The sequence below is a fragment of the Trichechus manatus genome, unplaced genomic scaffold (assembly GCF_000243295.1).
Source record: "Trichechus manatus latirostris isolate Lorelei unplaced genomic scaffold, TriManLat1.0 scaffold00015, whole genome shotgun sequence".
Lineage (NCBI taxonomy): Eukaryota > Metazoa > Chordata > Mammalia > Sirenia > Trichechidae > Trichechus > Trichechus manatus.
Genome location: NW_004443951.1, coordinates 7,519,915 through 7,542,384, shown reverse-complemented (window position 1 = coordinate 7,542,384; position 22,470 = coordinate 7,519,915). Strand labels below are relative to the sequence as shown.

The following is a 22,470-nucleotide window of genomic DNA, read 5'->3' as shown; positions in this document are numbered from 1 at the left end:
AAATTTAAAATTGCGCTTAACTACTCATTAATATAAGCAGCCCTGGTGGAGCAGTGGTTAAGCACTTGGATGCTAACAAAAAAGGCGGCAGTTCAAACTCACCAGCCACTCCCTGGGAGAAATATGTGGTAGTTTGTTTCTGTAAAAATTACCCACTGCAGTCAAGTCAATTCGACTCAAAGGGACCCTACAGGACAGAGTAGAACTGCCCCATAGGATTTCCAAGGCTATAAACTTTACAGAAGCACACTGCTACATCTTTCTCCTGTGCAGTGGCTGGTGGGTTCGAACTGCCAACTTTTCAGCAAGCACTTAACCAATGCCACCAGGGCTCCTTTCCATAAAGATGATAGCCTTGAAAACCTATGGCGCAACTCTATTCTGTCCTATAGGGTCTCTATGAGTTGGAACCAACTCGATGGCACGCAACAACAACATCTATCAATATGACTGACAAAATACAGGTATAAAATTTGGGGCTTCTAAAACATACGTAACAATCTCTCCAGTCCCAGCCATATTTCACTGCCAATGATCAAGCATACACTTAACAGGGTATAAAAGGCTCTCTAAGATTTAGGACCCCCACGCATCTGTCAGTTTGTCGTACTGTGGAGGCTTGCATGTTGCTGTGATGCTGGAAGCTATGTCACTGGTATTCAAATACCAGAAGGGTCACTCATGGTAGACAGGTTTCAGCTGAACTTCCAGAGTAACACAGACTAGGAAGAAGGACCCGGCAGTCTACTTCTGAAAAGAATTAGCCAGTGAAAACCTTATGAATAGCAGCAGAACACTGTCTGATATAGTGCCGGAAGATGAGCCCCTAAGGTTGGAAGGCACTCAAAATATACCTGGGGAAGAGCTGTCTCCTCAAAGTAGAGTCAGCCTTAATGACGTGGATGGATGGAATCAAGCTTTTGGGACTTCATTTGCTGATGTGCCATGACTCAAAATGAGAAGAAACAGCTGCAAACATCCATTAATAATTGGAACGTGGAATGTATGAAGTATGAATCTAGGAAAACTGGAAGTCATCAAAAATGAAATGGAACACATAAACATTGATATCCTAGGCATTAGTAAGCTGAAATGGACTGGTATTGGCCATTTTGAATCGGACAATCATATGGTCTACTATGTCGGGAATGACAACTTGAAGAGGAATGGCGTTGCATTCATCGTCAAAAAGAACATTTCGAGATCTATGCTGAAGTACAATGCTGTCAGTGATAGGATAATATGCATTCTCCTACAAGAAAAACCAGTTAATACGCCTATTATTCAAATTTATGCACCAACTACTAAGGCCAAAGATGAAGAAATTGAAGATTTTTACCAACTTCTGCCGTCTGAAATTGATCAAACATGCAATCCGGATGCATTGATAATTACTGGTGATTGGAATGCGAAAGTTGAAACAAAGAAGAAGGATCAGTAGTTGGAAAATATGGCCTTGATGATAGAAATGTCAGAGACTGCATGACAGCATTTTGCAAGACAAACGACTTCTTCATGGCAAATACCTTTTTTCACCAACATAAACATTGACTATACACATGGACCTCGCCAGATGGAATACACAGGAATCAAACTGACTACATCTGTGGAAAGAAATGATGAAAAAGTTCAATATCATCAGTCAGAACAAGGCCAGGGGCCGACTGCGGAACAGACCATCAACTGCTCTATGCAAGATCAAGCTGAAACTGAAAAAAATTAGAACAAGTCCAAGAGAGCCAAAGTATGACCTTGAATATATCCCACCTGAATTTAGAGACCATCTCAAGAATAGATTTGATGCACTGAACACTAATGACCAAAGACCAGAGGAGCTGTGGAATGACATCAAGGACATCATACATGAAGAAAACAAGAAGTCATTAAAAAGACAGGAAAGAAAGTAAAGAGCAAAATGGATGTCAGAAGAGACTCTGAAACTTGCTCTTGAACGTCGAGTAGCTAAAGCAAAAAGAAGAAACGATGAAGTAAAAGAACTGAAAAGAAGATTTCAAAGGGTGGCTTGAGAAAACAAAGTAAAGTATTACAATGACATGTGCAAAGACCTGGAGATAGAAAATCAAAAGGGAAGAATACGCTCAGCATTTCTCAAGCTGAAAGAACTGAAAAAAAAAATTCAAGCCTTGAGTTGCAATATTGAAGGATTCTATGGGGAAAACATTAAACGACGCAGGAAGCATCAAAAGAAGATGGAAGGAATACACAGAGTCACTATACCAAAAAGAATTGGTCAACATTCAACCATTTCAAGAAGTAGCATACGATCAGGAACAGATGGTACTTAAGGAAGAAGTTCAAGCTGCAGTGAAGGCATAGATGAAAAACAAGGCTCCAGGAATTGACAGAATACAAACTGAGATGTTTCAACAAATACATGCAGCACTAGAAGTGCTCACTCGTCTATGCTAAGAAATTTGGGAGACAGCCACCCGGCCAACCAGCTGGAAGAGATTCATATTCATGCCTATTCCCAAGAAAGGTGATCCAACCGAAAGTGAAAATTATCAAACAATATCATTGATATCACAGGCAAGTAAAGTTTTGCTGAAGATCATTCAAAAGCAGCTGCAGCAGTACATCAACAGGGTACTGTCAGAAATTCAGGCTGGGTTCAGAAGAGGGCATGGAATGAGGGATATCATTGCTGAAGTCAGATGGATCCTGGCTGAATGCAGAGAATACCAGAAAGATGTTTACCTATGTTTTACTGACTATGCCAAGGCATTCAACTGTGTGGATTATGGCAAATTATGGATAACACTGCAAAGAACGGGAACTCCAGAACACTTAACTGTGCTCTTGAAGAACCTGTGCACGTACCAAGAGGCAGTCGTTCGAACAGAACAAGGAGATACTGTGTGGTTTAAAGTCAAGAAAGGTGTGGGTCAGGGTTGTAGCCTTTCACCATATCTATTCAACCTGTATGCTGAGCAAATAATCCGAGAAGCTGGACTATATGAAGAAGAAAGGGGCATCAAGATTGGAGGAAAACTCATTAACAACCTGCGTTATGCAGATGACACAACCTTGCTTGCTGAAAGTGAAGAGGACTTGAAGCACTTACTGACGAAGATCAAAGACCACAAGCTTAGTATGGATTGCACCTCAACATAAAGAAAAACAAAAATCCTCACAACTAGACCAATAAACAACATCATGATAAACAGAGAAAAGACTGAAGTTTTCAAGGATTTCATTTTACTCAGATCCACAATCAACACTCATAGAAGCAGCAGTCAGGAAATCAAAAGACGCAAGGCACTGGGCAAATCTGCTGCAAAAGACCTCTTTAAAATGTTGAAAAGCAAAGATGTCACCTTGAAGACTAAGGTGCGCCTGACCCAAGCCATGGTGTTTTCAATCACCTCATATGCTTGTGAAAGCTGGATGGTGAATAAGGAAGACCAAAGAAGAATTAATGTCTTTGAATTGTGGTGCTGGCGAAAATATTACATATACCATGGACTGTCAAACGAATGAACAAATCTGTCTCAGAAGAAGTGTGATCAGAATGCTCTTTGGAAGCAAGGATGGCGAGACTGCGTCTCACGTACTTTGGACATGTTGTTAGGAGGGATCGATACCTAGAGAGGGACATTATGCTTGGTAGAGTGACAGGTCAGTGAAAAAGAGGAAGATCCTCAATGAGATGGACTGATACAGTGGCTGCAACAATGGGCTTAAGCATAACGACGACTGTGAGGATGGCGCAGGACCGGGCGGTGTTTCGTTCTGTGGTACATGGGGTCACTATGAGTTGGAATCGACTCGACGGCACCTAACAACAACAACAATAAGATTTAGGACCAATATACCCACACAGTAATATCACTCAACACCTCCTAACGATACAGCCAAAGAGTATGTTTTATTGTTCTCTGAACATGCATATTACTTTCTTGCCTCATAGTTTCCATTACCTGGAATCCTACTCCACTCCATCTCCTTATCATTTACCTTCCCCTACCACCTGCCAGGGCCTACATCTCCTACACAAAACCTCTCATGATTCACCAGCTAGCACTATTCAACTCAATCTAATGCAAACATTTAGTATGAACTTACCATATGCAAGTAAATATGTTCTAAATTCTCACAGCCATTTTGTAGTTCTCCTAAGGTCCTAATTATTATCTATATGCATTTCAATTAAGTGGGTACATTTGATTATAAATTCCCTGAAAAAAGAAGTTTCATTTTCCTCATCATTATATCTAAGCACAAAGTCTTTCAGGGTCAAAAAGCAGCTTAGAGATTATCTAGTCCAGTTTTGTTCTGTTTTTTATATATGAAAACAACAGAGCTCCAAGAAAGTTTAAGTGGTTTACTCACCTAAGGTCACACAGTAAATCAGTCATAATATTCAATGAGTTAATACAGTCAAAGTGCTTAGAGCAGTGCTTGATAGAGCAGTCAATCTACACCAACCAAAAAACCCATTGCTGTCAAGTCAATTCTGACTCATAGCGACCCCATAGGGTTTTCAAGGCTGTAAGTTTTCATAGAAGCAGACTGCCATATCTTTTTCCCACGGAGCCGCTGGTGATTTTGAACCACTGACCTTTCAGTTAGCAGTCAAGCGTTTTCACCACTGCACTACCAAGGCTCCTTCAATCTATACTAGCTATTGCTATTGTTTGATTGAAAACCACATCATCTGTCATTTTAGTGCAAATTATTGCACAGAATAAGTGGCAAAGATTTCATGTTCCTTTGTACATAACTATTGTATTTTCCACTTTTACCCTAGCATATTCCCTATTGGTCATTAAACTCAAGATCCTCACTCTGTCCATCAGCTTCACTTCCTGCTCGGCCTCATTAAAGTCAGACCTGTCTTAGAGTTCTTCTAAATCTGTGCTGTTCAATATGGTAGCTGCTAGACACTTAGAGATGTGGCTAGCCTGAACTGAGACATGCTCTAAGTGCAAAATACACACTGGATTATGAAAACTTGGTAACAAAAAAATGTAAACTATCTCATTAATAATAAAATATTTTATTAAAATTAATTTCATCTATTTCTTTTAACTTTTTTAATGTAGCTACTAGAAAATGTAAAATTACATCCTTGGCTCACATTTGTGACTTACATTATACTTCTATTGGACAAGGCTGTTCTAATTGTCCTCACTGGAAACTGCAGAGTCTCTTTCCAATTGTTAACATATGCATGAAGGCATGGCTTTTTTTTCTCATTCACAATTTTATAAATCCTGCCATCCTTTAAAGGAACACCCAGTAGCTTTCCAAAAAGAACTCAGAAAAGGAGGGGTAAAGGAAATCAGATGGGACAAAAAGAAAACAAATAGCAAGATGGTTGATATAAACCAACCATATGTATAATTACATAAACATAAATGTTCTTATCCTTCCAATTAAAAGACAGAAATTGTCAGATAAGATTTAAAAAAAAAAAAAAGCAAGATATACAATATGCTGTCTACAAAAAAAAAAAAAACCTTTATCTTGATTGAAAGAGCACGTCCCCAGAATGGTGAAATCAGGATCTCAAAAAACTAGCTCTTCCATAAAAGCAATGAGAACACTGACAAAAATTGTGAAAATCAACTTTTTCTGAATTCTGCAAATTAATCAGAGGTTTGCAACAATCTGGAAAGTATTTATTTAAGAAACAGCCAAATCTCAGTAAAGAATAGCGAGTTTTGTGGCGTTTTAACACACCTATTCCCATTCCCCTCTACCCAGCTCTGTGGTAGCCTTGAAAACCAGAAGTCTTGAAATCATGATAGTCAAGAAAACCAGCAGCCCAGCAGCTACTGGAGGAGAACAGGTATGGGGCTACCCAAATGATCCCATTACAAGGAATTGTCATTTTTTGGCCTATATGGCAGTTCCCTGGAAATCCCCACTTGCAAGGCTTCCCTTTATTTGACTTCAATCAGAGCTTACTACAAACAGCTTTTTACCCTGCGGCATTTGTCAAAAACAATCATCAACAAAAGTATAACATCACAGTTGCCTAAGGCAGTGATAATAGTTTGGGCAAATAATAAGCTGACCAAAATACTTCAAAGGCAAAATTGAGGAATATTTTGTCTATAGTGGGCTTTGAAAAGTTCTGACACATTCCTGGGAATTTAAAAGGCCATGCGTGCATGTGCAGAGCCATATGCATGCCTAGGAAAGATCTGAGATGGCCCTAATCTTTCACCTCTGGTTGACCTAAAGCCTGTGGGAAAGCAGGAAGTGAAGAATAAGCTAGAGTTGTAAACTACCTGCCAGATCATTAAAAACATGCCTCAAAATGCACACAGAGATCCTTGACAAAGGCTAGGAGACTTGTTGGTTCAAGGCACTTAATAAAATATAACAACAATCATTATCAGAGCACAAAGTTAGCAGAGACTTCAATAGTCACACACAACACATATTTTACAGAATTAGTACAGGAAAGTAAGCAAACAAACAGCAACAACAACAAACCCTGGAAAGGAGGGAGTCTAATTTCCAGGGTCGCTACATTGTATTATATAAAATATCAACTTCTTAACAAAAATTATGAGATATGCAAAAAAAAAAAAAAAACAGGAAAGTGTAGTCCATACACAGGAAAAAAAAGTCAATAGAAACTGTCCCTGAGGAAGCCCAGAAGGTGATTGAAAGTAGATAAAGACTTTAAATCATCCATGATAAACATGTACAAAGAATGAAAATAAAACTTATTTAAAGAACTAAAGGAAAATGTGATAATGATGTCTCCTCAAATAATGAATATGAATAAAGAGATAAATTTTTTTAAAAAATAGAAATTTTGGTGTGGAAGGGTAAATAACTGAAATTAAAAAAAAAAACACACATTAAAGGAGATCAAGAGCAGATATGTGCTGGCAGAAGACAGATGAACTTGAAAATTGGTTAACTGAGATCATCCAGTCTGAGGAACAGAAAGAAAATAATGAAGAAAAATTAACAGAGACTGAGACACTAAAAGGATACCGATACACATGTAATGGAATTTCCAGAAGGAGAGGAAAAGAAAAGGCCGGAAAGAGTATTTGAAGAAATAACAGACATAAACTTTCCAAATGTGATGAAAAACACTAATTTACACATCCAAGAACTCCAAGTAGGATAAACTCAAGGAGTCCACACCTAGACACAGCATAATCAAACTGTCAAAAGCCAAAGAAGAGAGAATCTTGAAACCAGCAAGAGAAAAATGACAGATCACATGCAAGAATCCTCAATAAGATGAACAGCTGAGTTCTTATCAGAAACCAATGGCAGTTAGATGGCATATTAAAAGCGCTAAAAGAAACAGATTTTCAACCAATAATTCTACATCCATCAAAACTTTCCTTCAGAAATAAAGGGAAAATTAACACATCCAAGATAAACAAAAACTTAAAGAATTCATAACTAGCAGATCTGCTTTTCTAGAAATAGTAAAGGGAGTCCTTCAGGCTGAAATAAAAGGGCACTAGACAATAATTTAAATTCAAATAGCACCAGTAGAAATGACTGTATAATCAGTTGCATCGAGTTGACTCTGCTTCACAGCAACCCCATGTGTCAGAGTAGAGCTGTGCTACTCCATAGCTAATTTTTCTAAAGTTTAAAAAAAAAAAAAAAAGGCCAAGTCTTTCTTCCAAGGCACCTGTGGGTGGGCTTGAACTTCCAAACTTTCAGTTAGTAGTTCACTGCATTACTATACAGGTAAATATAAAAGACACTATAAATGTATTTGTTCATTTGTTTCTAACTCTTCTTTTCTCCTATCTGATTGAAAAAAAAAAAGCAATTGCACAAAGCAACAATTATAAAACTGTGTTGTCAGGCTTATATGTACAAGAATAAAATTTGTATGAAAATAATAACAAAAAGAAGAGGGAAGTAACTGAGCTATTACTAAATTTAAGTTCATGTTAACTCCAACTAGATTGTTAAAAATTAAGATTTTAATTATAAATACCAGGGAAATCACTAAGAAAATAACAACAAAAAGTGAGAAAAAAAACTGACGAGGGTATTAAAATCGTGCACTAGAAATATCTATTTAACACAAAAGGAAGCAGTAATGGATAGAAAAACAAAAAAGACATAAAATGTATAGAAAACAAACTGCAAAATGGCAGACATAAATCCGACCTTTTTAGTAATTACATTCAAGGAAAATGGACAAGACATGCCAACAAAAAAGCAGAGGTTGGCAGAATGGATTAAAAATTGTGATACAACTATATGTTGTCTACAAAAGATACACTTTAGATTCAAAGATACAAGTGGGTTAATAGTTAAAGGATGGTATAAAATATACTATGTAAGCAGTAATCAAAAGAGAGCTAGACTAACTATATTAATATCAGACAAAATAAAGTTTAAAACAAAAAGTGTTACTAGAAACAAAGAAAGATATTGTTTAAGGATAAAAGGGTCAATCCATCAAGAAGACATAAGTCATAAACACATATACACCTAACAACACAGCCCCAAAATATATAAAGCAAAAAACTGACAAACTTGGAGGAAGAAATAAATGATACAAGAATAGTTGGAGATGTCAATACTCCACTTTCAATAACAGATATAACTAGAAAGAAGTTCAGAAAGGTAATACACCCACTCCTCACTTATCAACAGGGTTAGGTTCCAAAGGCCAGGTCATTATGTGAAAATTGTCATCATGAAAAAATGGAGGATGACCACATAAGATCACAAAATGGAGGATGACTACATCATTACATAATGGCCAAACAACTGAGAATCATGGCCCAGCCAAGTTGACACATAACCTTAACCATCACAGCCAGCATTACTCTCGCCTCACACCTCAGTGTTCATTACTACCAGATGTATTTTGTTAATTTGCAAAATAGTCAGATAGTAGATGTTTTTATTATCATAAGTGTGAAATGTTGGATAATGAGACAGTTGGTAAGTGAGGAGTAGGTATAGAAGACTTGAAAAACACTAAAAACCAACTAGAACTAACAGACATCTATAGAATACTCCACTCAACAACAGCAGAATACTTGCTTCTCAAGTGTACATGAAACATTCTCCAAGATAAACCATATGTTAAGCCATAAAACAAGTCTCAATAAATTTAAAAGGACTGAAATCATACAGCGTGTCCTGCAAGCACAATGGAATGAAATAAGAAATCAATAACAGAAGGAAATTTGGAAAATTCCCAAATATGTAAAACTTAACATACTCCTAAATAACCAAGGAATCAAAGATGAAATCACAAGGAAAACTAGAAAATAATTTGAGATGAATGAAAATGAAAACACAATATACCAAAACATAAGGAATGCAGCAAAAGTAGCACTGAGAAGGTATTTATAGCTATAAAAGTCTACACTGAAAAAGATGTCAAATCAACAACCAAACTTCCCACATTTGGAAATTTAAAAGAGTAAACGGAACTCAAAGAAAATAGGATAAAAACCAAACCCATTGCCACTGAGTCAATTCCAACTCATAGCAACCCTATAGGACAGAGTAGAACTGCCCCACAGGGTTTCCAAGGCTGTAATCTTTACAGAAGCATACTGCCACATCTTTCTCCCACAGAGCAGCTAGTGGGTTCAAACCACCAACTTTTCATTTAGCAGCTGAGCACTTAACCATTGTGCCACCAGGACTCCTTAGTAGCAGGATAGAGATAATAAAAGCAGAAACGAATGAAATTAAGGATAGAAAAAAAATGTGTTTGCCAATGCTGTTGTTGTTGTGTGCTGTTGAGTTGATTTCAACTCATATCAACCCTACAGGACAAACAGAACTGCTCCACAGGCTATCCAGACTGAAATCTTAACAGGAGCAGATCACCAGGTTTTTTCTTCTGTAGAGTGGCCGGTGGGTGTGAATCGCCAACCTTTCAGTTAGTTGCCAAGTGCTTAGCCACTACACTACCAGGGTTCCTTGGTGCACTTACCAATAGAGTCCCAAAACGCATGAAGCCAAAACTGACAGAATTAAAGGAAGAATAGACAATGCGACAATAATAGGTAAAGACTTCAATACTCCATTTTCTACAGGGAAAAATGAGAAAAAAAAAAAGAGATAAAATAAGTAACAACAAAAGGCGATTCTTTGAAAAGATCAACAAAACTGACCAACTTTTAGTTACACTAACCAAGAAAAAAAGAGAAGACTCAAATTACTAGAATCAGTAATGAAAACAGGGGCATAACTACCTAACTTACAGACATAAAAAGAATTATAAGAGAATAATATAATGATATTATAATTATATGATATATACCATATATCATATGTGTGTCTGTGTGTATATATATACATATATATAACATTACAATGATGAACTGCATTGCAACAAATTAGATAACCTAGATGAAATGGAAAAATTCCTAGAAAGAAACAAACCACCAAAACAAAATCAAGAAGAAATAGAAAATCAGAATAGACCTATAAAAAGCAGAGACTGAATTAGTAATTTTAAAACTTCCCACAAGGAAAAGCCCAGAACTGGATGGCTTCACTGGTAAATTCTACCCAACGTTTAAAGAATTAACATCAATTCTTCATGAACTACACCATAAAGCAGAAGAGAAGGGAACATTTTTCAACTCATTCTATGAGGTTAGTCTTCATCTGATGCCAATATCAGATAAATACATCATAAGAAAAGAAATATCCCTTATGAATATAGATGTAAAAGTCCTCAACAAATACTAGCAAACCAAATCCAGATACATATAAAATGAATTATACTTCATGACCAAGCAGGAATTATCCCAAGAGTGCAAGGTTCCCTCAAATCGATAAATGTAATATAGCACACTTACATAATAAAGGACAAAAGCTGCACATTTCAATACACTTATATATATATATATATATGTATGTATGTATGTATATACACACACCCAACACCCTTTCATGATGAAAATAGCCAACAAACTAAAACTAAGGAATAAAAAGTTCCTCAACCTGATAAAGGGCATCTACAAAAAAATCCACAGTTAACATCATACTTAATGAAGACAGACTGAAAGTTTTCCCCCTAAGATCAGGAACAAGATAAGTACGTACACTTCTATTCAACATTGTACTGGAGGTTCTAATCAGGGGAATTTGGCAAGAGATTGAAATGAAAGGCACCAGATTGGGAAAGAAAATGAGGAAGATGTAAAACTATCTCTATTTGCAAACAGCATAATTTTGTATATATAAAATCCTAAGGAATCCACTAAAAAAATTAGTCTATTAAACAAATTCAGCAAGGTTACAGGATACAGTTGTTTTTCTATACACTAACAGTGAGTCAACTAGGTTGGAAGGCATTATACAATGGCCACAACAAAGGACTCAAACATGCCAATGATCATGAAGATAGCGCAGAACTGAACAACTTTTTACTGTGTTACATACACAGTCACCATGAGCCGGAGCCAACTCAATGGCAACTAATAACCAACAAAGCAGTGAGTAACCTGAAAATTAAATGAAGAAAACAATTCCATTCACAATAGCATCCAAAATAATAAAATACCTAGGATTATAATTAAACAAATGAAAAACAAGACTTATACACTGTAAACTACAAAACTTCATTGAACATATTAAAGAAGGCCTAAATAAATGGAAATGCATGCCATTTTCATGGATTGAAAGATGTAATATTCTTAAGAGACAATAATCCCCAGAGTGATTTAGAGATTCAACACCATCTCTATCAAAATTTTCACCATCTTTTTTGCAGAAATTGACAAGCCAATCCTAAAGTTCATATGGAAGTGCAAAAGACCCAGAACAGTCAAATCAATCTTGAAAGAGAACGAAGTTGGAGGACTCATACTTCCCAATTTCAAAAATACTACAAAGCTATGATAATCAAAACACTGTGGTAGTGGTATAAGGATACATACATAGATCAACGGAACAGAATTTAGAGTCCCAAAATAATTCCTTACATTTATGGTCAAATCATGTTTGGCAAGGGTGTCAAAACTATTAAATTGGAAAGGAACGGTGTTTTCAACAAGTGGTGCTGGGACAGCTCAATATCCATGTGCCAAAGAATGGATTAGACCCCCTACCTTACACCATTGACAAAAGCTACCTGAAAATGGACCAAAGATCTAAATGTAAAAGCTATAAATATAAAACTCTTAGAAGAAAATGTAGGTGTAAATATTTAGGACCTTGGATTACACTGGCTTCTTAGATATGATACCAAAAGCATAAGCAACACAATAAAAAAAAAAGTAAATTGGACTTCATCAAAATTAAAAACCTTTGCGCTGCAAACAAAACCATCAAAAAAAGTGAAAACGCTGCCCACAGAGTGGGATAAAATATTTTCAAATCATATACCCAATAAGAAAATGATATCCAGAATATATAAAGAACACTTTTAGTTCACTCAGTAATAAACATAATCCAATTTAAAAATGAGTAAAGGATTTGAATATACATTTCTCCCAAGATATGCAAATGGACACACACACAAAAAAAAACCCCATTGTCATTAAGTCAATTCTGACTCATAGCGACCCTGAATGACAGAGTAGAACTACCCCATAGGATTTCCAAGGAGCAGCTGGTGGCTTCGAACTGCTGACCTTTTGGTTACCAGCTAAGCACTTAACCATTACACCACCAGGGCCCCAAATAGCCAAAAAGAACAAGAAAAAAAGTTCAATATCATTACATTGATGTGTGTGCCGTCGAGCGAACCTATATGACAGAATAAAACTGCCCCATAGGCTTTTCTAAACTGTAATCCTTACAGGAGCAGACTGTTGTCATTAGGCGCAGTCAAGATGGTTCCAACTCCTAGTGACACCATGTACAACGGAACGAAACACTGCTCGGTCCTGCACCATCCCCATAAAATTGTTGTTATGCTTAAGCCCACTGTTGCAGCCACTGTCTCAATCCATCTCGTTCAGGGTCCTTCTCTTTTTCACTGACCCTCTACTTTACCAAGCATGATATCCTTCTCCAGGGATTGATCCCTCCTGATAACCTGTCCAAAGTATGTGAAACATAGTCTCGCCATCCTTGCTTCTAAGAAGCGTTCTGGTAGTACTTCCTCCAAGACAGATTTTCTAGTTCTTTTGGCAGTCCATGGTATATTCAACGTTATTCGGGAGCAGATAGCCAGGTCTTTTCTCCTAGGGAGCGGCTGGTGGGTTAGGGAAATGCAAATCAAATCATATCTCCACAAGGAGATATCACTTCACACACACACTAGGATGGCTATAATAAAAAAGATCGATAATAACAATTGTAAATGAATATTTGGAGAAATTGTAGTTGTTGTTAGGTGCTACCAAGTCGGTTCCAACTCATAGCGACCCTATGTACAACAGAATGTAACACTGCCTGGTCCTGCGCCATCCTCATGATCATTGTTACAGTTGAGCCCATTGTTGCAGCCACTGTGTCAATCCATCTGATTGAGGGTTTTCGTCTTTTTCGCTGACCCTCTACTTTACTGAGCAAGATGTCCTTCTCCAGGGACTGGTCCCTCCTGATAACATGTCCAAAGTATGTGAGACAAAGTCTTACCATTGTCGCTTCTAATGAGCATTTTGGCTGTACTTCTTCCAAGACAGATTTGTTCATTCTTCTGGAAGTCCATGGTATATTTAACATTCTTCGCCAACACCATAACTCAAAGGCGTCATTTCTTCTTCGGTCTTCCTTATTCATTGTCCAGCTTTTACATGCACATGAGGTGACTGAAAACACTATGGCTTGAGTCAGGGACACCTTAGTCCTTAAACTGACATCTTTGTTTTTTACACTTTGAAGAGGTCTTTTGCAGCAGATTTGTCCAATGACATGCATCATTTGATTTCTTGGCTGTTGGAGAAATTAGAACCATCATACATAGCTATTGGTAATGTAAAATGGTTCAGGTGCTTTGGAAAAGTTTGGCAGTTCCTCAAAAATTTAAATATACCCGGTTACCACCACTGACTGCTCTGACAGTAATCACAACAGAGGGTCCCGGACTAGAGCTGGAGTAAAATGTAGAACAAAATTCTAACTCACAGAAAAAGACCAGACTTATTGGCCTGACAGAGACTGGAGAAACCCTGAGAGTATGGGCCTTGCACACTCTTTTAGCTCAGTAATGAAGTCACTCCTGTGGTTCACCCTTTAGCCAAGTCACTCCTGTGGTTCACCCTTTAGGCCCATAAAACAAAACCAGATTAAAAGGGCACATCAGCCCAGGGACAAGGACTAGAAGGCAGGGGGGGACAGGAAAGCTGGTAATAGGGAACCCAAGGTTGAGAACAGCAAGTGTTGACATGTCATGGGGTTGTTAACTAATGTCATAAAACAATATGTGTACTAATTGTTTAATGAGAAACTAGTTTGTTCTGTAAACCTTCACCTGAAGTACAACAAAAAATTAAAATAACAATAAAAAAACCCATAAAAATCTGAACCAAATATAGAAAAATGTTAAAATTAGTTCAATCTGAGTAACAAGTACATGGGTATTCATTATATTATTTTCCTGTATCTTTGAAATATTTCATAATAAAACCTTCTATTTTTAATGAAAAAAAAATCATGGCAATACCGCCCCCCAAAATTTAAATATAGTTACCATATGACCCAGCAATTTCATTCCTAGGTATATACCCAAAAGAAATGAAAACATATGTCCACACAAAAGCGTGACACAAATGTTTATAGCAGCATTATTCACAATAGCCAAAAGCAGAAATAATTATAATCAAAATATGAACAGATAGTCTGACAGAGACTGGAGAAATCCCGAGAGAATGGTCTCCGGACACCTTTTAAACTTAGTACTGAAGTCACTCCTGAGGTTCAAAGATTAGACAGGCCCATAAAACAAAACGAGACTAAATGGGCACGCCAACCCAGGAGCAAGGACAAGAAGGCAGGAGGGGACAGGAAAGCTGGTAATGGAGAACCTAAGGTCGAGAACGGAGAGTGTTGACATGTCATGGGGTTGGCAACCAACGTCACAAAACAATATGTGTATTAATTGTTCAATGAGAAACTAGTATGCTCTGTAAACCTTCATCTAAAGTACAATTAAAAAAAAAAAGGAAGAAATAAACATAATATGGTATAGACAGACAATGGAATGTTATTTGGCCATAAAAAGGAATGAAGTATTGATACATGTTATAACATGGATGAATCTTGAAAACATTAAGCTAAATGAAAGATGACTAACACAAAAGGCTACATATTATATGATTCTATATATATGAAATTTCTAGAATAGGCAAATCCACAGAGACATAAGTATATTAATGGCTGCCAAGAGCTGGGGGTAGAGGGTGAATGGGGAGTGACTGATAATAGGTACAGGATTTCTTTATGGTGTGATAATATGTTCTGGAATTAGTGGTGATGGTTGCACAACTTTGTGGATATACTAAAACACATTGAATTGTACACTTTAAAGGGGTGAGTTTTATGACATATGAATTGTATCTCAGATGCTGGAATCGACTCGACAGCACCCAACAACCACAACAACAGGATAAATAAGTTCATAAAGATTCTCAAACTCAGTAATTAGAGAAATCCAAACTAAAATAATATTCATAATATTGAAAAAAATTTAAAGCCTGAAAATATCAAGTATAGAGGAAATATGGAAAAATAAGAAATTTCATTTCTTATGATGGGAAGAACATAAATTGATACAACTATGCTAGAGCAATTTGGCAACATCTTGCAAAGTTGTACATGTGCATACCCTGAGACCCAGCAGTTCTATTTCTAAATTCATTCCCTACAGCAATGGCTCTCTGTTCTATAAGATTAAAAAAAAAAAACCTTTTATAACAAATATTTTACAATCCCACTTACTACCCTAAAACAAAATTCATAAATTTTAACCTATCTACATACACAACTAAAAAATAAATCAATGTCCTAAGTAAAATTTTAAAAACAAGGAAATAAGTTATAATAAAGTATATATTTCTACAGGTAAATCCTCAGGCAGGACTATCCTATAAGATATACAATTTGAACCTATACTCAGAATCTACATGAAATGGACAGTTTCAAATGCAGACAGACAATATCATATGCTGGCAATTCAAACACCACAAGCAGCACTGTCACTGAAGTCATGATTTTACAAAAAAAAGTAAATAATTCTTGGAAAAGTTCCAAACGTAATAAAGTTCTCTTCCCTCAATTTATACAGTAATTGTATTCTTGAAAAATTCAGTCTTATAACACTTTTCAAAAAAAAAAAAAAAGACTGTTTATACATAAAACAGGTTCTAGATCCTTAATAATTTCAAACAGGTTTTTCACTTACATATTCAATGGGAAATTCAAAAGTCATGCAGGATACCAAACAACACCAGAGGGACCCCAATTACTAGGACAAACAAAATCCAAAACCAAACCCGCTGCCGCTGAGTCAATTTCAACTCATGGCAATCCTATAGGACAGAGTAGAACTGCCCCCGTAGGGTTTCCAAGGAGCAGCTGGTGGATTCAAACTGCCGACCTTTCTGTTACAGCCGAGCTCTTAACCACTGCGCCACCAGGACTCCAAGACAAACAAAGACAGCCCAAAAAACTTCTAAAATGCTCCCTAGGGCACAGTACCCACCCTTGAGAACAAGTGACTCAGAGAACTTCTTATACAAGGACACCAGGAGATACATATATTCATTACAACACTGTTTCTAATAATGAAAAAGTGGAAACTACTGGTATCTAAAAGTCCAATAGGGGAGTAAAAAAATATTATGCCGTATAAACATACAGAATTATAAGCATATTAAGGAAATAAACTCGATCTGTAAGAATCAACATGGATAATCTCAAAAACAGTAAAGCTGAAAAAACAGTTGCAGAAGGGTACATACCATGTGATACTATTTGTCTAAAGTTTTAAAACAAATAGTACAGGTAGTACAAATATATGCATGAATATGTAGCAAAGTACAAAATCCTGAATGGAAAGAATACACTTCAACTTCAGGATATTGGTTACCTATAAGAAGGGAGGCCAGAAATACAGGGGCCTCCACTGTGTTACATTTTACTTCTTAAAAACAAAGATCTGCAGCCAATATGTAAAATTTTGCGTTTGTTACATCAGAGTGGAAGGTCACAGTGTTTAGTATATATATATTTTTTCCTATAAGTTTGAAGTATTTCACAGTTAAAGTTTTATAAAGTCTATATCCCAGGGAAATGTACCACCCACTGTAGTATGAGTCACTACTCCACAGTAACCTGGATAAGGATCAAAAAGATAAACAAATATTCAGATGAGTAATGAGTAAAAAGGACTCAGATCTGTTTGCACCAATGCTACAAATATTTTGACTGCTTTAATGAGGTGAAGTGAAGACAGAGAAGAAACACTTGGAATTACACATAATTAACCCAAAACTGATGCTAACCAGGTAAAGCAAATTGTCCAGTTTCATTGCCCGGGCATTGAGCTTTACTCTCAGTATCTCCAATTTCCGTACCAATCTCATGCAAATTGAAATACTGACTAATAAAAAGAAGGTGGAAAATACAGGCACCAGATATACATTTTCATATATAAAATTTTCACAGATAAAATTTTCCAGATACTAAAAGTGTAAATGATGGGAAATATAATTATTTTGCAGCTGTTTAAAAACTAGTTGCAGCTCAGTGGTGAAGTCATCTCCAAGGTTCACCGTTCAGCCGGGGAGTGGACAGCCCCATAAAACCAAATGGGACTAATGAGGTATAGTAGTCCAGAGACAAGGGCCAGCAGGCAGAAGGGGACAAGGAAGCTGGTGATAGGGAACCCAAGGCTGAGTAAGGATAGTGTTGATGTGCTCTGAGGTTGTTAACCATTGTCATAGGGCAACATGTGTACTGTTAAATGAGAAACTATTTTGTTCTGTAAGCCTTCATCTAAAGTGAGAATAGCAGCACAATTGGAAGAGCGTAGTCAATGTCACTGAACTGTGCATGTAGAAATTTTTGAAATGGTGTATCTTTGGCTATGTATATTTTCACCAAAAAAAAAAAAGGTTGAGAAGGGAGAGGGTTGACATGTTGTGGGGTTGTTAACCAATGTCATAAAACAATATGTGTACTACTGTTTCATGAGAAACTATTTGCTCTGTAAGCCTTCATCTGAAAAACAATAAAAAAAAAAAATCACAAAAAAAAAAAAAACTAGTTGCTTGGCATATCATATCATTTTCCAAAGATTCACTGAGAAAAATCACACTTTCCTCCCAGCAATACAAAATCTCAAGTCATATGGCTCTGTTGGGCAACACAGTCATCTATAGAAAATGTTATGTGATAGGGCAAAACCTCTCATGTTTACCTTTTTTTTTTTTTTGCTCTCATGTTACCACAGTATTAAATATGTGAGATTGCAACCACTACAAAATAAAATAAAATAAATGCAAGGGGAGGGGTGAGAGAAGAACGGGGTGCCACACTTTCAACAGGCAACTATAGAAAAAACCTCTAATTTCCATTGTATAGGAATTGGGGACAAATTAAATGCCACCACAAAAGGGAAAAAAATTAAAAATCCAGAACATGGGATGCTTTATATCTTAACCTGATCTCTTCAACAGGTGATATCATAATAAGATTTTTACAAGGATGAATGTTTCTAGTAGCTTTATTCATGACAACCAAAACCTGGAAATAATCCAAACAATCATAAACAAAAACACAGATAAACATGTTGTGGTACATACATATGAAAGAATACTACTCCTCAATATAAAGGAAAAACTACTGATACACTCAACAACAGAGATGAAACATTATGCTGAGCAAAAGAAGCCAGACACAAAACACTGCATATCATATGGCTCCGTTTAATATGATGTTCAAGTACTGACAAAACTATAGTGATAGAAATCAGAATAGTGCTTGCCTCTGGGTGGGGCTTGAAAGGAGCACAAGAGACTTTACTGTAGTGATGGAAATCTTTTATATCTTGATCTGGGTAATGGTTACACAAGAGCATGAATTTATCAAAATTCACTGGGAAAAAAACGTGAGGGACATCATGGGAATGAAAAAGTATGACTGTTCTATATTAAAATGAACAGCCAAATGCAATATGCAAATCGTGACAGGATTTTGGTTTGCAAAAAATTAGTAAGACATTTTGGGGACAACTGGGAAAATTTGAACATGGACTAGATATTAGGAAATTATTGTTAATTATTTTAGTTGTGATAGTGGTATTGTAGTTATATAGGACTAGTTCTTATTTTTAGAAGATGCATGCTGAAGTAATTAGGGGTAGAGTATCATGTTATCAATTTACTTTCAGTTTTTCAGCAAAAATAAATCTTTTATGTATACACATATGCATATATACCCAAACCCAAACCAAACCCATCGCCTCTGAGTCGATTCCAACTCATAGCAACCCTATACGAAAGGGCAGAACTGCCCCATAGGGTTTGCAAGGCTGTAAATCTTTACAGAAGCAGACTGCCATCTTTCTCCCGCAGAGCAGCTAGTGGGGTTGAAGCGTGGACCTTTCAGTTAGCTGCTAAGCATTGTAATCACTGCATCACCTGGGCTCCTTAAACGTATATACACATGAATCATATTAATGCATTTAGGTCATGGGATACAGTTATTCATTCTACTATTCTTCCAACTATTCTATATGTTTGAAATTTTTCATAATTAAAAGTTGGGGGAACAAAGATGACAGAATGACCTCCAGGATTAAATTTTTAAAAATCTAAAAAGCAAGATTCATATAATAAAAACAAGTTTATATAATACGCTACGTATTGTGTAAGAAAGGAAGAGAAATAAGAATATGTGTGTGTGTGTGTGTTGTGTGTGTATATCTATCTATTTCCTTGTATTACAAAAAGAAACACCAGAAGAATAAATCAGAAACCAATAAAAATGAATAGCTATAACAGATGTAAGAACTGATGCCTATGAATCATGGTGTTGGTGAAGAATACTGAATATACCATGGACTGCCAGAAGAATGAACACGTCTGTGCTGGGAGAAGGACAGCCAGAGTGCTCCTCAGAAGTGAGGATGGAAAGATTTTGTCTCACGTACTTTGGACATGTCATCAGGAGGGACCAGTCCCTGGAGAAGGACATCATGCTCGGTAAAGTAGAGGGTCATCGAAAGAGAGGAAGACCCTCAATGAGATGGACTGACACAATGGCTGTAACATGAGCTAAAACATAGCAATGATTGTGAGGCTGGAGCAGGACCCAGCAGTGTTTCATTCTGTTGTAGGTAGGGTCGCTATGAACCGGAATCAACTCAACAGCATCTAACAACAACATAACAGATGGATCCAGGTGGGAAAAAGGGTTGAGCACACAGGACTGAAGACAAGACTTCCCTGAATGTATCGATTTATATAGTTTTAAGTTTTGTACTATGTAAGTGTAAAAAGATTAAGTCAAATTGAAAAGAAGAAACTAAAATTTTTAAAAAATGTTAAAAATACTTAAGGTCACATAATTCCTTTTATTCAATCAAAGTCAAACTAAGTTTGCATAACTTGTATGATTGTTAATTTTCTTTTTCACTCCTCTGAGCACCATAAGCATTGAAAAGGCCTTTCCTTTCCTGATGAGAAAACTTGGGGTCTTCTTAGCACAGATAGGCCCCTAAATAGTTGTGCAACCCTTGACAAATAACCATGCCAAACCTCAATTTTCTCATCTGTAAAAAGAAGGGATTAAATCCAATGATTTCTAAAATTTCTTTTAACTATAAAATTCTATGACCCAAATGTTTGTCGCAAATAAATAAGTGGGAATGTTTCTACCTGCACAGTCTTCTTTAGCTTTTGGTTAATAACAAAGCTCAGTTAAACAACCATTCACTTTCTGCAGGACAACTAATACTGAAGAGAAAGTAGTGAAACAACGAAGTACTGTACTTCCTCTTAGGTTTGTATTGGCAACAGAAGGCATGCAGCAGGCAGCCTCTCAGGACAGCTGCACTCAGCAGGCTCCTAAACCTCATTGGTTAGCAGAGGAGGGAGAAGCCAATGACAAAGTCTAGGCCAGTCCAGGCCAAGCGGTATAGGAAGCAGATGAAGTCTTTGTTCTTTTGCTAAACTACAGTATTCTTACTTTATAAAAAGTTGCCAAAGAGACAGCTGTGGGACGAAAACATTTAAAGTTAGGGCTATAGAGTTCCCGACACAGCAGTAAGTAAAATCTCTACAGGCTTACAGATAAACCGAAGGTCCCAGAAACTTTTTTCTCTTCCACTCACCTCACACTCTACCCCACCCAGTCTTCCCTCCTTTAAGACCTAACAAAAGACCTAAAACAGTCTTGGGGCTTCCCTGGAGGATTAAGTTCTGTGCTAAAGCAGTCTCATTCTAATGTGAGGAAGGAAAGCCAGGAAAAGAGAGGCTGCTGCAAGCATGGGTTGGTATTTGGAGAGAAAACCTTACCGGCAGAGTGTGAGGGAAAGAAACCGGGAGGGCTGCTTTGTGCAGTACCCAGCAGAGTGGTGTATGTCTAAGTACCCTCGCCCCATCTCTCCAGGAAACTGGGTTGAGAGATAAGAGGACTCAGGGAGGAGGAAACGGTGAAGGAGGCTGAATGAGGAACCCTGGTTCTAACTGCTTGTAGCTCAATGCCTGCAGGTCCTGTAAGGTACTTTATGTAATAATAACACATTTCAGTTGTTGCGGTGTGGAGATTTTACATCAAAACTGACAGTAAGGCCCCTCACTAATTAGAAACTTGGAAATGCGTCTGAAAGTATCCCCCTGCCGTCATTTAGGAGGTGATGTCCTCCGACTGAAGACTAGGGGTGGGGTGGGCAGGGTGGAGACAATACTCTCTCACTGGGAGAATGGGGCAGAGAAGAGGACTTCTGAGTCACATTCACTGGAAAGCTGGGTAAGGAGAGGAACTCCTTTGGTTACAATGAACCAAAACTAGAAGATAGGATAAAGCAATGAAAGCTGATGTAAGGGGTGAGACCTCTGTGTGGTTGGTGCGCAAGGGCGTTTATGATTCTGAGAGGGGGAAGACCGAGGTGACATGCGGGACACGGCTCCCTAGGGATGACTCGGAGGTGATCTGGGGTGTTCGGAAGTGAACAGAGAGAAGGGTCCCTGAGGGGTCCGAGGGCTCACGGAATCCCAGACGGCGAGGGTGGCGGGGCGCGGCCAGTACTCACAGAGCGGATCTCCAGCGCCAGGGCGCATTGCAGCGCCTTCACCTTCGGCATCCGGGCGGGATGGGGCGGCGGGGAGGGACCCCGGCCGCGGGCCCGAGCGAGGCGGGGAGACACGGGACAGGGCGGGGACGGGGAGGAGACGAGGTGGCGGCGGCGGTGGCAGCTGTGGCCCCCAGGCCGGGGCCCGCGGTCCAGCCTGGGTCCCGCCGGAGAAGCAGCTGTGCGCGAGGCGCGGACTCGTTGTCATGGCAGCCAGGTGGGGCGGGGCCGGAAGAGAGGCGGGGCGAGGGCAAGCGGCTGGGGGCGGGGCTCTGCGA

General features: G+C 37.8%; 1 protein-coding gene across 2 annotated transcripts in view; it reads right to left on the bottom strand.

Moving 5' to 3' along the window:
* Nucleotides 1-22,363, bottom strand: part of SPATA6 (spermatogenesis associated 6) — a 148,149-nt gene extending 125,786 nt beyond the window's left edge. Inside the window, exon 1 of one of the 2 annotated variants that reach the window (XM_004371765.2) lies at nucleotides 22,154-22,363. In XM_004371765.2, the coding sequence (XP_004371822.1) occupies nucleotides 22,154-22,204 (51 nt within the window). In that variant the 5' untranslated portion in view covers nucleotides 22,205-22,363. The remainder of the gene's footprint in view (nucleotides 1-22,153) is intronic. The other variant, XM_023727098.1, reaches the window with a different exon arrangement.
* Nucleotides 22,364-22,470: the final 107 nt, after the last annotated feature.